The 10,750-nt window shown below is 65.9% G+C and overlaps 1 protein-coding gene across 1 annotated transcript; it reads right to left on the minus strand.

Annotated features, from left to right (window-relative positions):
• Positions 1-6,275: 6,275 nt before the first annotated feature.
• On the minus strand, positions 6,276-10,736 carry B3GALT6 (beta-1,3-galactosyltransferase 6). The gene has a single exon (XM_059065257.2). The coding sequence runs from the start codon at positions 10,660-10,662 to the stop codon at positions 9,688-9,690; it is 975 nt and encodes a 324-aa protein (XP_058921240.1). The 5' UTR covers positions 10,663-10,736; the 3' UTR covers positions 6,276-9,687.
• Between the last annotated feature and the right edge of the window lie 14 nt (positions 10,737-10,750).

Genomic DNA, 10,750 nt, shown 5'->3' on the forward strand with positions numbered 1-10,750 from the left:
CAGTGCGGGGGGAAGCCCCCAAGGGCGCCGCCCTGGACCCAGCGGCATCATTTTCTCTCAGCCCCGTCATCTCCTGGAGCCGGACCCAAACTGGGGCGTTTGCTGAGCTCCCTGGGCCCTGGGCCCTTACAGTCACAGCCACCCAGTCTGAGCAGGTGCTCCTGAGCGCTTGCCCCTCAGGCTCGCTGGGGGTTCCGGGTTGGGGGCCTGGCAACGGGGCTCTTTTCCCTGTCCTGGACTCTGGTTTTGGAGCTGGGCTTTGGGGTGGTCAGCACAGCGTGGGCGGCCTCAGCTTGAGCCCTGACCCCGAGCCCTGCTCTGAAGCAGCGGCAGGTGCTGGGCTGACCCCGTTGGCGCTTCTAGGTTCGCTTCCCAGAACCTCTGGCTGACCCTCTGCCTGCAGCCGGGCCTGGGGACTTGCCGTGCTGGGGGCTCCCGGGAGGGAGGACGCTTCCTCCCGGGAGCCCCCAAGGCCTGGTCGCTGGCCGCAGGCGGGCGGGCTGCTCCTGACTGCCCCTGCCGGCCCTGAGGCTGAGGCAGCCCCGGGGCGCCGGGCGCAGGTGTGTCCAGGCTGGGCCAGAGCCAGGTCAGCACCCTCGGCCTGCTGTCAGTCTCAGTGCAGACAAGAACGTGGGTCTCTGGCTCAGGGCAGGTCGAAGTTCTCTCAGGTCCGGGAGCAGCTGCCGGCCCCCCTTCCTCCCCCCTACTCCGGCCCGCAGGAGCTGGCAAGGGCAGGGGTGGCCCCTGGTCCCCTCTGCGGGCTGCGGATGGGACGGGGTAGGGGTGAGGCCAGCAGGACAGGCTGCCCACCTGGCCTGGGCTGGGGCTCCGGGGAGGGTGAGGCCATCAGGGTGCGGCCAGGGCACGCCGGCCCTCTGCAGCCTTTGGTGGCCGTCTGTGGCCAGCGCCCAACTTTGGGTGTGACTTCATCCCCTCAGGTTGGGCCTGGGCTGGGTGCAGGGATCTGCCCCAAGGGCCCCTTGGGCTGCCTCTCCCCACCGGGGCCCCGTCCTTAGCCAGCCCAGACCCTCCGACTCCTGTGACCTGGGCCAAGGACCCACGACGGCCCGAGGGAATGTGGGTGTGGGGAGTGCGGGGGGCCCGTTAGGGCCCGGGTGGACGTGTCCTCTGTGTGGCTGTGCGCCTCTCCCTGGGTCTGCACGTACCTGGGCCCGCCGTGCTGACCCACGTGTCCCAGTGGTGGCTGCGGTGGTGACTCTGGGAGCTCCGCCCTGACCTGTGGGCCAAGTGGAGCCCCCCGTGGTCCCTGGTGTCTGAGTGACGCGTGTGGGGGTCTCTGTGTGTCCTCTCTCTCCGCCCTGCGGCCTGCCTGAGCTTTCTTGGCAGAGCTGAATCACCAGGACCCTCAGGAGCGAATACAGAGCAGGTGGCCCGGCCTCGGTGGCTGGGGACCCTGGCTGGCCAGTCCCTGAGCTCAGGAACAGCCACGGTCAGGGTCCTTGGCACTGGGGAGACCCGCTGGCATTGGTCCAGCTGGGGAGACAGTCGGGCTGGTGGCCGCACAGCCATGGACGCCGGGTGGGGAAGGGCCACTGCCCAGGGCCTGGAGCTGGACTCACCGGGAAGGCCGGGGACTCTGGTTGATGGGGGAGGGGAGAGGGGCTCCCTGCCCGTCCTGGGGCAGAAGCTCCTTGCGGGCAGCGGGGAGCCTTATCTCATCTGAGGCCTCCAGCCTGCACTCAGCGTTCTGACCTGGGACCTGGCTGCACCCGGGGGGCCCTCGCTCGCTGACTGGGCTCCATGTTCAGGCCACTCCAAGTCCTGCATGACCTCAGGGCCCTGACCCAGGTCATTGAGGTGCTGGGTCTCCGGCCCGGGGTGCCTGAGCTCACCCAGGAGCTGACGCCTCCAGCAGCCTGGGGCCTCCCCCGGCCCAGCCCTGGAGCTGGCTGGACACAGGCTGGGGAGCCCACCTGGGTATTGGCAACTCCCACACCCGTGCCTGTGCGTGCCATCAGCGCGCCTGCCCCTCGGTGCGTCTGCCGGCGTGTCTCGTATGCACGCGGGCAGGCCCGGCAGGGGCCGGGGCGTGGGGACCAAGGGTCTTTCTTCGGGAGGATTTGGGTGCAGCCCTGCTGTGGGGCGGTGACTCATGGGCTCCTCTGGTGCGATGACACTGGTGTTGCAACAGCTGGCGTCACACGCACACCTGGGGCAGTGGGGCAGTGGCTAGGCCAGGAGAGATGGCCACCTGAGTCCGCAGCCCCTCCGGGCGGCTGGTGGGACCCGGGCGTGTGAGAACGGGACTGAACAGTAAGGGGCGTCACGGGCAGGCCTCCACCTCTGAAGCGAGTGTCTCCAGAAGCAGCCCCTGCTGCTGCCCTGCCGCCCGCACCAGGCCCCGCAGCGGGATCGGCCTGGCCTTCACTCTGGAGGCTGCCCGCTCTCGCCTCTGGGGCCGGAGGCGCAGGCTGGGGTCCGTCTGGGAACACAGTCAGAGGGCCGGACGCGGTGACCCGGCACTGCTGGCCGGGCTCGAGCCTGGCTCTGGCCATCCGCCTGGCACTCTGCGTGGGACCGGGCGGGCGGCTGTAGCCGGGGGTGCCGGGCCTCCTCGGGGGCTGGGCTGCCGAGACCCTCAGACGCCACCGGAGGGAGGGGCTGGGGCTGGGGTTTTTTCTTCTCGGGTCACTGGGCCGGGTCAGGCCCTGGGTTAGTGGGAGCTGGACGAGGGCCTCCCTGGGCGCCTGTCCCGCCAGCAGGGCTGTGGAGGTTTGGCGTTTAGAGGACAGAGTCAACCACTGTCCGGTCCCCACGGCCACCCTGGCTCCTGGCTGCTCCCCAGCCCTGAGCGTCACCCAGCACCGTGGCCAGCTGAGCCCTGCCCGGCGGACCCTGCTGGCCGGCCAGCAGGCATGACCTGGGGCCAGCGGCGATGGGGCACCAGCTGTGAGAGCAGGGCATCGTGTGGTGGGAGGGTCCCTGATGTCCTGCCGAGTGGCCGGGTCAGAGACGGCCCCCTGCTAACACCCCTGTCCCCACTGCCCAGGCCTCCGAAGGTCCGGGGTCCAGCTTCCCACCTGGCCACCAGAGCCCCCTTCCCAGGGCGGGGGTGTGCTCTCGGGTAGCTGCCATCTCTAGGCTCCAGTGGAGGCCCCTCCGTAGAGACCCGTGACCCTACCACCTCCTGGGTTCCCCCCAGGCCCCCACTTCCGACTCCTGGGCAGACCTCATCAGTTGGGTGGCGTTGGCTGGACCCGGGGTGCCTGCTGGTGCTTGGGCCGGGGGCCGTACCTCTGCGCGGTCTTCTGACCTGGCCGACTGAGGCTGACATCCAGAGTGGGGTCTGGCCCCGCCCCAGCGTCACAGGAACGGCTCACCTTCCCTGATGTCACTCATTCCTCGCGTCCTGTTCTGGGGCTTCAGGAGGCGGGAGGGGTGTCAGGGGAGACTCGGCCGTTGGCCACTGGCCTCCCCTGTGACTCCCACCAGACCCGGGCCCTGGGCAGAGCCGGTGCTGCAGCCACGGTCTGCGGGACGCCCACAAGCTCACACGAGGGCCTTGCTGGTCACCGTGGCCTGAGCAGAGGGCTGAGGCCGCCCGTCTTCCCCTCCTGCTCTCCTCTCATCGCCCATCCAGGGCCCCACGGCAAGGGAGGCTCAGGGTCCTTGGGGAGGAAGGGTGGGGTGGGTTCCCGGGCCCCCCAGCCGAGGAGGACCCCGGGGACGTGTGGGGTGGCCGGTGGCTTTTTGCTCTGGGAGATCCCTGAAGTGGTCAGCGCCGTCGGAGGGCTCGCCTGGCTGCAGTGTGGCCGTGGCGCTGCCTCTGTGTGAGGCCGTGAGGTCTGAAGGGGGGGTGCTGGGGAGGGGTGGGGAGCCAGTAGCACCATCCACAGATGGGGTGGGGCTGGAGGAGGGGGCAGGGGGAGAGGGAGGGGGTGGGGGAGAGGGAGGGGGTGGGAGAGAGGGAGGGGTGGGGGGAGAGGGAGGAGCTCCGGGTGCAGAACCGAGGTGGGGGGCCTGGGGGGCGCCCGCAGGGGCCAGGTGATGGGTGAGAGGTCTTCTTCCAGCTCCCAGGGCTGTGGGGACAGTGACCGCAGGGGAGACCCAGGCCTGGGGGCCTGGACAGGTGGGCGGGGCGGCCTTTCACTGCCTCCCTGGACTCACCGTGGGAGAGAGATGTCAGAGAGATGTCAGCTCAGCCCAGAGCGTGTTCATAAGGAGGAAAACCAGCCCACGCCCTTCGTCAAGCCCCGGGAACCAGAGCGCAAGCACCAAGGAACGACTGGATGTGACCTTGACCTTGGGGTTCTCTGAAGTTGCTCTGGAGGGGGGCCCTGCTGGGGGCTGGGCAGCTGGCCTGCTTTAGGCCTGTCTGCAGCAGCTGCTGTGGGCTCCGTGGGGCCCTGGATGGCAAAGGTCAGTGGTCACGATGCGGACAGGGTGCCTGGGGCAGGGGGCCCGAGAAGAGGGCTTGTCGCCCCCGTGAGACCCTGAGGATACGGGGCTGAGACCCAGTCCACGGGGGCGCAGGGGGCCCGGCGGATGGAGGGAACGTGGGGCCAGGCAGATGAGGCACAGGCTGTGGGCATCCTGGCCCGGCCACTGAGGCGCGGCCCTGCCCCCAGATGGCAGGGTCTGTGCTGAGCCTTGGGAGGTGGCGGAGGCTGGGCTCAGCCAGTGGCTGAGGGCTCTGGGATGCCCCGGCAGGCGCCCGCCCAGCGCTGAGTTGGGAGGACCGGGCGGGTGGCGTCGCAGCTGTGCTTGTCCACAGGGAGATGGGGTCTCCCACAGTCTAGGGCCCGCGGCTGAAGCCCAGGGCTCAGCAGACTCTGTGACTCTGGGTGGAACCCCTGCCGGCCTCCCCTGGGCCTCTGCTGGGGCCGGCCACCTGGGCACTTTGGGGCTGGCAGCTGCGTCGCTCCAGACTCTGCCCGTTGGCACAGGGCCTCCTCCTCCCTGGGTCTCTGCTTCCTCTTCCTACGAGGACACAGTCATACTACAGTAGGGCTGTACCTTAGTTACACCTGCAAAGACCCTACTTCCCAATCAGGCCACACTTGCAGGTCCTGGTGGCTGGGACCTGACACGTCTTCTGGGGGACACAGCACAGCCCATAGGCGGCCCCTGAGAACCTTGACCACAGCTAAATCTGGGCCCCGCCCAGGCAGGTGGGTGGACGGAGAAGGTCTGAGGGGATGGGGACACGTCCTAGGAGGACCCACACGCAGCAGCACTTCGTATCCTGAGGCTGCCACCAGAGGACCCGGGGCTGGCTGGCTGAGCCATGGCTTCCGGGCACCCAGCAGTGCCAGCTCTGCCTCCCGGGAGGCATCTTCCGAGCAGTTGGGCCCAGCAGGCGGCAGGCAAGGGGCTCCTGTTTCCCAGGTCAGTCTCACTCCTGGGGCAGCACAGACCCCGGGACAGCCAGGTACACAGGCGAAGGCTGGGGAAGGCGCGAGGCCAGGGGGAGCGGTTGGTGGGTGGTCTGGACGGGCCTCCCCGAGGACGAGGAAGGGATGTTGGAGTGAGCAAGGCCTGCGGAGGCTCCGGGCAGGAGTGAGCCTGGCGTGGAGGGCAGAGGAGACTGCAGCCAGGAGCCCGGGAGAGCAGCCTGAGTGTGGGGAGGTGACGGGGGGACAGGCAGCGGGGCCAAGCGCAGCCCACGACGTGATGGCTCAGGCTGCGGGGCAGCAGCTGCAGGTCCCCCAGTGCCCTGCTGGCTTCTATCATCTGTCTAGTTTACCCTTTGGCTATGCCGCATGGCCTGTGGGATCTTACTTCCCTGACCGGGGATCGAACCCGTGCCCCCTGCAGTGGCAGTACGGAGTCTTAACCGCTGGGCCCCAGGGAAGCCCCGTGGCTGGCTCCTCCTGCTCCAACTGCCAGGCTGGGCTTCTCCTGGGTTCCCTGCAGGCCCCCAGCATCCCCACTGCTCAGTGGCTCGTTTGGAGGTGGTGAAGTGGGGCCAGCATCTTGGGGGCTCCTGCATCGCCCCCTCCCCATGTCTCCCTCCCAGACCCAGCAAGGGGCTTTGGGCACAGACCCCCCGCCCCCAGGGTTACAGCTCTTCAAACACTGGGGGTTGGGCTTCCCTGGTGGCGCAGTGGTGGAGAGTCCGCCTGACGATGCAGGGGACATGGGTTCGTGCCCCGGTCCGCGAGGATCCCACATGCCGCGGAGCGGCTGGGCCTGTGAGCCATGGCCGCTGGGCCTGCACGTCCGGAGCCTGTGCTCCGCAGCAGGAGAGGCCACAACAGTGAGAGGCCCGCATACCGCAAAAAAACAAAACAAAACAAAACAAAACACCAGGGGTCTTTGAATCTGAATGTTTCTATTTTTATCACGTGCACATGAGGCTGGGGGACATTCCCAAGACCAGAACTTACTGGCTAAACCTGGTATATACAGCGACACTGGGGGGTGGGCAGGGAGGGAGATGCGGCCAGCCCCTGGGATGCGAGTCAGGGGCTGGCTGAGCGCAGACGGACGAGGGGACGGCTGGGCCGCTGGCTCTCCCCAGCTCCAAATTGCACAGCAGCCTGCACTGTAGGCTCCGGAGGCCGGGAAGCCCCAGCACCGAGGGCAGGTGCACCTCTGGGCTCACCTGAGGGGAGCCTCGGCCCCTTTCTGTCCTACGGTCTCTTCCAGCAGCCGTGTGTCCTGGGTGAACCCCTGGACTCCACTGTGTCACTGGTTCTGCTAACTCAGCCACACCAGGTGGACCCAGGATTTGGGGGGTCTGGAGAGGGCCCACCTGTGGCCATGTGGCGACCCCAGCAGTGCAGTGCCACAGATCACCCCCCATGCCTGGGCCATCCTAGGTTCTTGGGTCCCTCGTTTCTCTATTTTATTAATTAGTGATATCGTATCGTACTTTTAAACTTTGAGTTTTGGGTCCCCATGGGCTGTTCACCACTTGAGGTGTCCTGTACCCTAAATTCCCCCAGAAAAGCCAGTTTGGTGGTCCAACTTCCCATCTCCTAAGGACCTGCTGCCTCCTGAACCCGGGACGGCCTGGGCTCGGCCCCTGGTCCACAGGGCACCCATGCCCAGATGGCGTGGACTTCACGGCAAGTGCCTCGGCGGGTGGGAGGTGCAGACCAGGAGGGCTGCCTGGGAGGGGGCGCCGTGGCCGGTCCACATGCAGGGGATGGTGCCAGCGGGCAGGGAGGGTGAGGACTTGGCCCCCCGGCCAGGAGAACCTGCCGGAGCGGACGGGGCAGGAGCAGAGAGGCAGAGGGCGTAAGAAATGGACGTGTGCCCACCAATTCCTCCGATAATCCTGGGGTTCAGATGAGACATCCCAGGAACCATCATCCCAGATGGTCAGCAGGAACTGGGTCCTGCCGTGGTCAGCATCCCTCAGTACTCACCCAGTGGAGGGCAGGGCCCCACCCTGCTCACCCCGGTGTCCCCAAACCTTCAGCCACCCAGTCAGTCCTGGCGCAAGGCTCACACCTCATAATCAGAGCCGGGTCAGGTTGGGGCCTCTAAGGCAGGAGAATTGTGGTCAGGTCACCAACCACAAGACCGCCCCCTTCTTTCTAGGCTGAGACCCAGAGTTTTAATTTATTTGTTTATGTATGTATTTATTTTTGGCCGCCTTGGGTCTTCGTTGCCGCACGCGGGCCTTTTCCTAGTTGCGGCGAGCGTGGGCTACTCTTCGTTGCGGTGTGCGGGGCTTCTCATCGCGGCAGCTCCTCTTGCTGTGGAGCACGGGCTCTAGGCACACGGGCTTCAGTAGTTGTGGCACGCATTCTCAGTAGTTGTGGCTTGCGGGCTCTAGAGCACAGGCTCAGCAGTTGTGGCGCACGGGCTTAGCTGCTCCGTGGCATGTGGGATCTTCCCAGACCAGGGCTCAAACCCATGTCCTCTGCATTGGCAGGCAGATTCTTAACCACTGCGCCACCAGGGAAGCCCCTGAGACCCAGAGTTCTTGATATTCTTCTACCTTTAGACATAAATAACCACACCTGTCACTATGGACTGACTGTGCCCCCCATATCAGATGGAGGCCCCAGTGCCCTGGTGCAGTGGCGTCTGGATCAGGGTGAGGGGGCCCGTGAGGGGATTAGTGCCCTGCTAAGAAGGGACAGCGGAGAGCTCGCCCTGGCTCCCCCCACCACAGCACGGCAGGAAGGTGCTCTGCACACCAGAACGAGGGCCTTGACAGAACCCGACCACGCCGGCACCCCGATCGCAGGCCCCCAGCCTCCAAAAGCCACAGGAGAGAGCCGTCTGATGTGTAAGCCACCTGGGCCAAGATACCGCTCCTAAAATCCACAGCCTGAGAGGGCTCGGGAATGGCAGTAAAGAGGCGAATCCGAGACTCACGCCCTCCCGTTCCTGGTGCCCCAGAGCCTGGGCTGCAGGCAGGTGGCAGCACAGCCCGGACCCAGACAGAAAATGCACAGAGTTCTCACACCGCCAGCCTGCGAAGGGCTCCCCGCTCCCCGGGAGCCACTTTATTTGAATTCTGCGATGCCCACAGTGCTCCCTTTTCACGTTTAACGGGGAGCAGAAGCAGCCCCAACTTTCTGGGGATGTGCAAGGGCGCCACGAACTCCCGCTGTCCCCAAGGGGACACGCCGCAGCAAGGCTGTCTCAAGACAGATTTTGGGGAACCTCGTCAATGCTTCCAGAAACACTTGCCCTGGGCGGCCGAGAGGAAGCCTTAAAGAAAAGTGTGTTTAGAGAGAGACAGTGGGGTCGCCTTCCACGTAAACAGAAGAGAGGTGGGTGAGTTCTTCCATGTTTCAGCTCTTAAGCAGCAACGGGTCTACAACTCAAGTTGGAAAAACTGATTAACCCACAAATTCCAAGTTCTCGTAGAAAAGTCTTCTCTTCAATACCAAAATATGTGAGACACCCCCCCACACTCTCGACTCAAACGCTTATCTTCGCAAATTCACAAAATTTATAAATAAATAGCAGGCAAGCTCTGAATTACACGTACCACGAATTCACTCCAGACAAACACACAGACCAAAATACCATGAAAGCTGACTCACGTAAAACGAAGTTAAATCCTAGACGTACGTATGACGAGAATTACCAGCAGGAGACGCAAGAGGTGACCAAACCACATAAAGCGACAGTAACTTCTATAAAAGCTGTTGGGTTGCATCACATGGCGAGTCTCCAAGTGCCAGAGCCCAGTTAACAGCGGTCACAGCCCTCAGCAGGTGCAGGTGCATGGTCAATACAGTGGAGGCAGGACATGACATTGTCCCCAGCCCTAAGGGGTGGGGCATTTTTCTTTGGGGTCATGTCCTGCAAGTCCTGTCAGCTCCATCCTCTGGCTCCTTGGCGCCGGCCTGGGAGAGGGCAGTGAGTGGTCAGGCCCCGCGGGGCTGCCTGATGACTCGCCCACATCCAGGCAAAACGCTGAAATCCAGGGACAGGACATTTCTGTCTGACAGGATGCTGGCCCCAGACGCAGAACAAGATGCTCTCAGGTAGGCTGTCTCGTATGGGCGCTTAGCGGAGCCGGGACTTAGGAGTTGTCCACTGCTGCCTGGCATCTGGCCCGTGGTCACCAAGTAAATTGGGTCCTCTCGAGAGCCGGCCTCATGCTAACGACCAGCCAGAAGCTGTCAGCTTCACCAGTGGAAGGCCGGTGGGCAGCACCCAGTGACTCGGTCCGGCCTCCACGCACCGCCTCGCGCAGCACAATGGCTGCGCAGTGTCGGAAGCCGGGCGTCCCGGCCCTGCTCGGGGCGGTCAGGGGATGCCCTCCTTCCGCTGGCAGCACTGAGAGGGTGGCGCCGACCAGTCGTAGACGTAGGACAGGCGCAGCTGCACCTCCCGCTTGCACAGGCGGCCCTCGCGTGCCAGCGTCCGGTGCTTCTCCAGCATGTCCTCCAGGCTCTGCTTGTGCGTCACCAGGTACTGGTTGTTGCAGCCGCGGGACTTGTACTCGGTGTCGAAGCGCGGGTCGTGCTCGCGCTGCACGTCCACCGGCGCCAGCCAGGCGCCCAACGACACGTCCTCGCTGTGCCAGGCGCGCAGGTACTCGCGGCTGAGGCGCAGGTAACGCACAAGGTCGGCCGAGAGCACGTACCCGCCGCCCAGCGCGTAAGGCAAGTAGTAGTCGCAGAGCTGCCAAGCGGCCTCGCGCCAGCGGCCCCCAGGCCGGACGCGGCCGCGGCCCGAGAAGAAGCCCCAATAGAGGCGGCGGCGGCGCGCGGGGTCGCGGGCACGCAGCTCGACCAGCAGCGCGTCCAGGCGCGCGAACGAGTCGTCGTCTGCCTTGAGCACAAACTCGAAGGCCACGTGCTCGTCCAGCCAGACCAGCATGGCCAACACCTTGGCCGTGAGATTCTCGTACGCGTCACGCAGCGCGGGCAGCAGCAGCAGGTCGCCGTGCCGTGCCTGTTCGTGCTCCAGCGCACGCCGCTCGTCTGCGCCCAACCCGCCGGTACCCACGGCGAAGCGTGCCCACACGTCCCCGGGGCCGCCGCGCCGCGCCGCCAGCCACGTGCTGCGAACCACGCTGCGCCGCTCGGCCGCCCGCGGCGCGCTGGCCACCAGTACGGCCAGAAAAGCGGCGGCGCGCGCGGGGCCGAAGGGCGCGGGCGCGCCGGGGTCGACGGGCGCCCTGCAGCGCGCCACGTACAGCAGCGCGGCGCAACCCAGCACCAGGGCGCTCAGGCCCAGCGCCGTTCGGTGCCGCCACGCGCGCCGCAGCAGCTTCATGGCGCGGGGAGCGCCGCGGACCGCGCCGTCGGGCTACGTGGACCCGCGTACGCTCCTCATTGGCCGCCCGGGAGGGTGGTGAGGCCGC

Source organism: Kogia breviceps, chromosome 1, assembly GCF_026419965.1.
Source record: "Kogia breviceps isolate mKogBre1 chromosome 1, mKogBre1 haplotype 1, whole genome shotgun sequence".
Classification (NCBI taxonomy): domain Eukaryota; kingdom Metazoa; phylum Chordata; class Mammalia; order Artiodactyla; family Physeteridae; genus Kogia; species Kogia breviceps.

Coding starts and splice junctions, on each gene's coding strand:
- B3GALT6 (XM_059065257.2), bottom strand. CDS start 10,662: ATGAAGCTGCTGCGGCGCGCGTGGCGGCACCGAACGGCGCTGGGCCTG.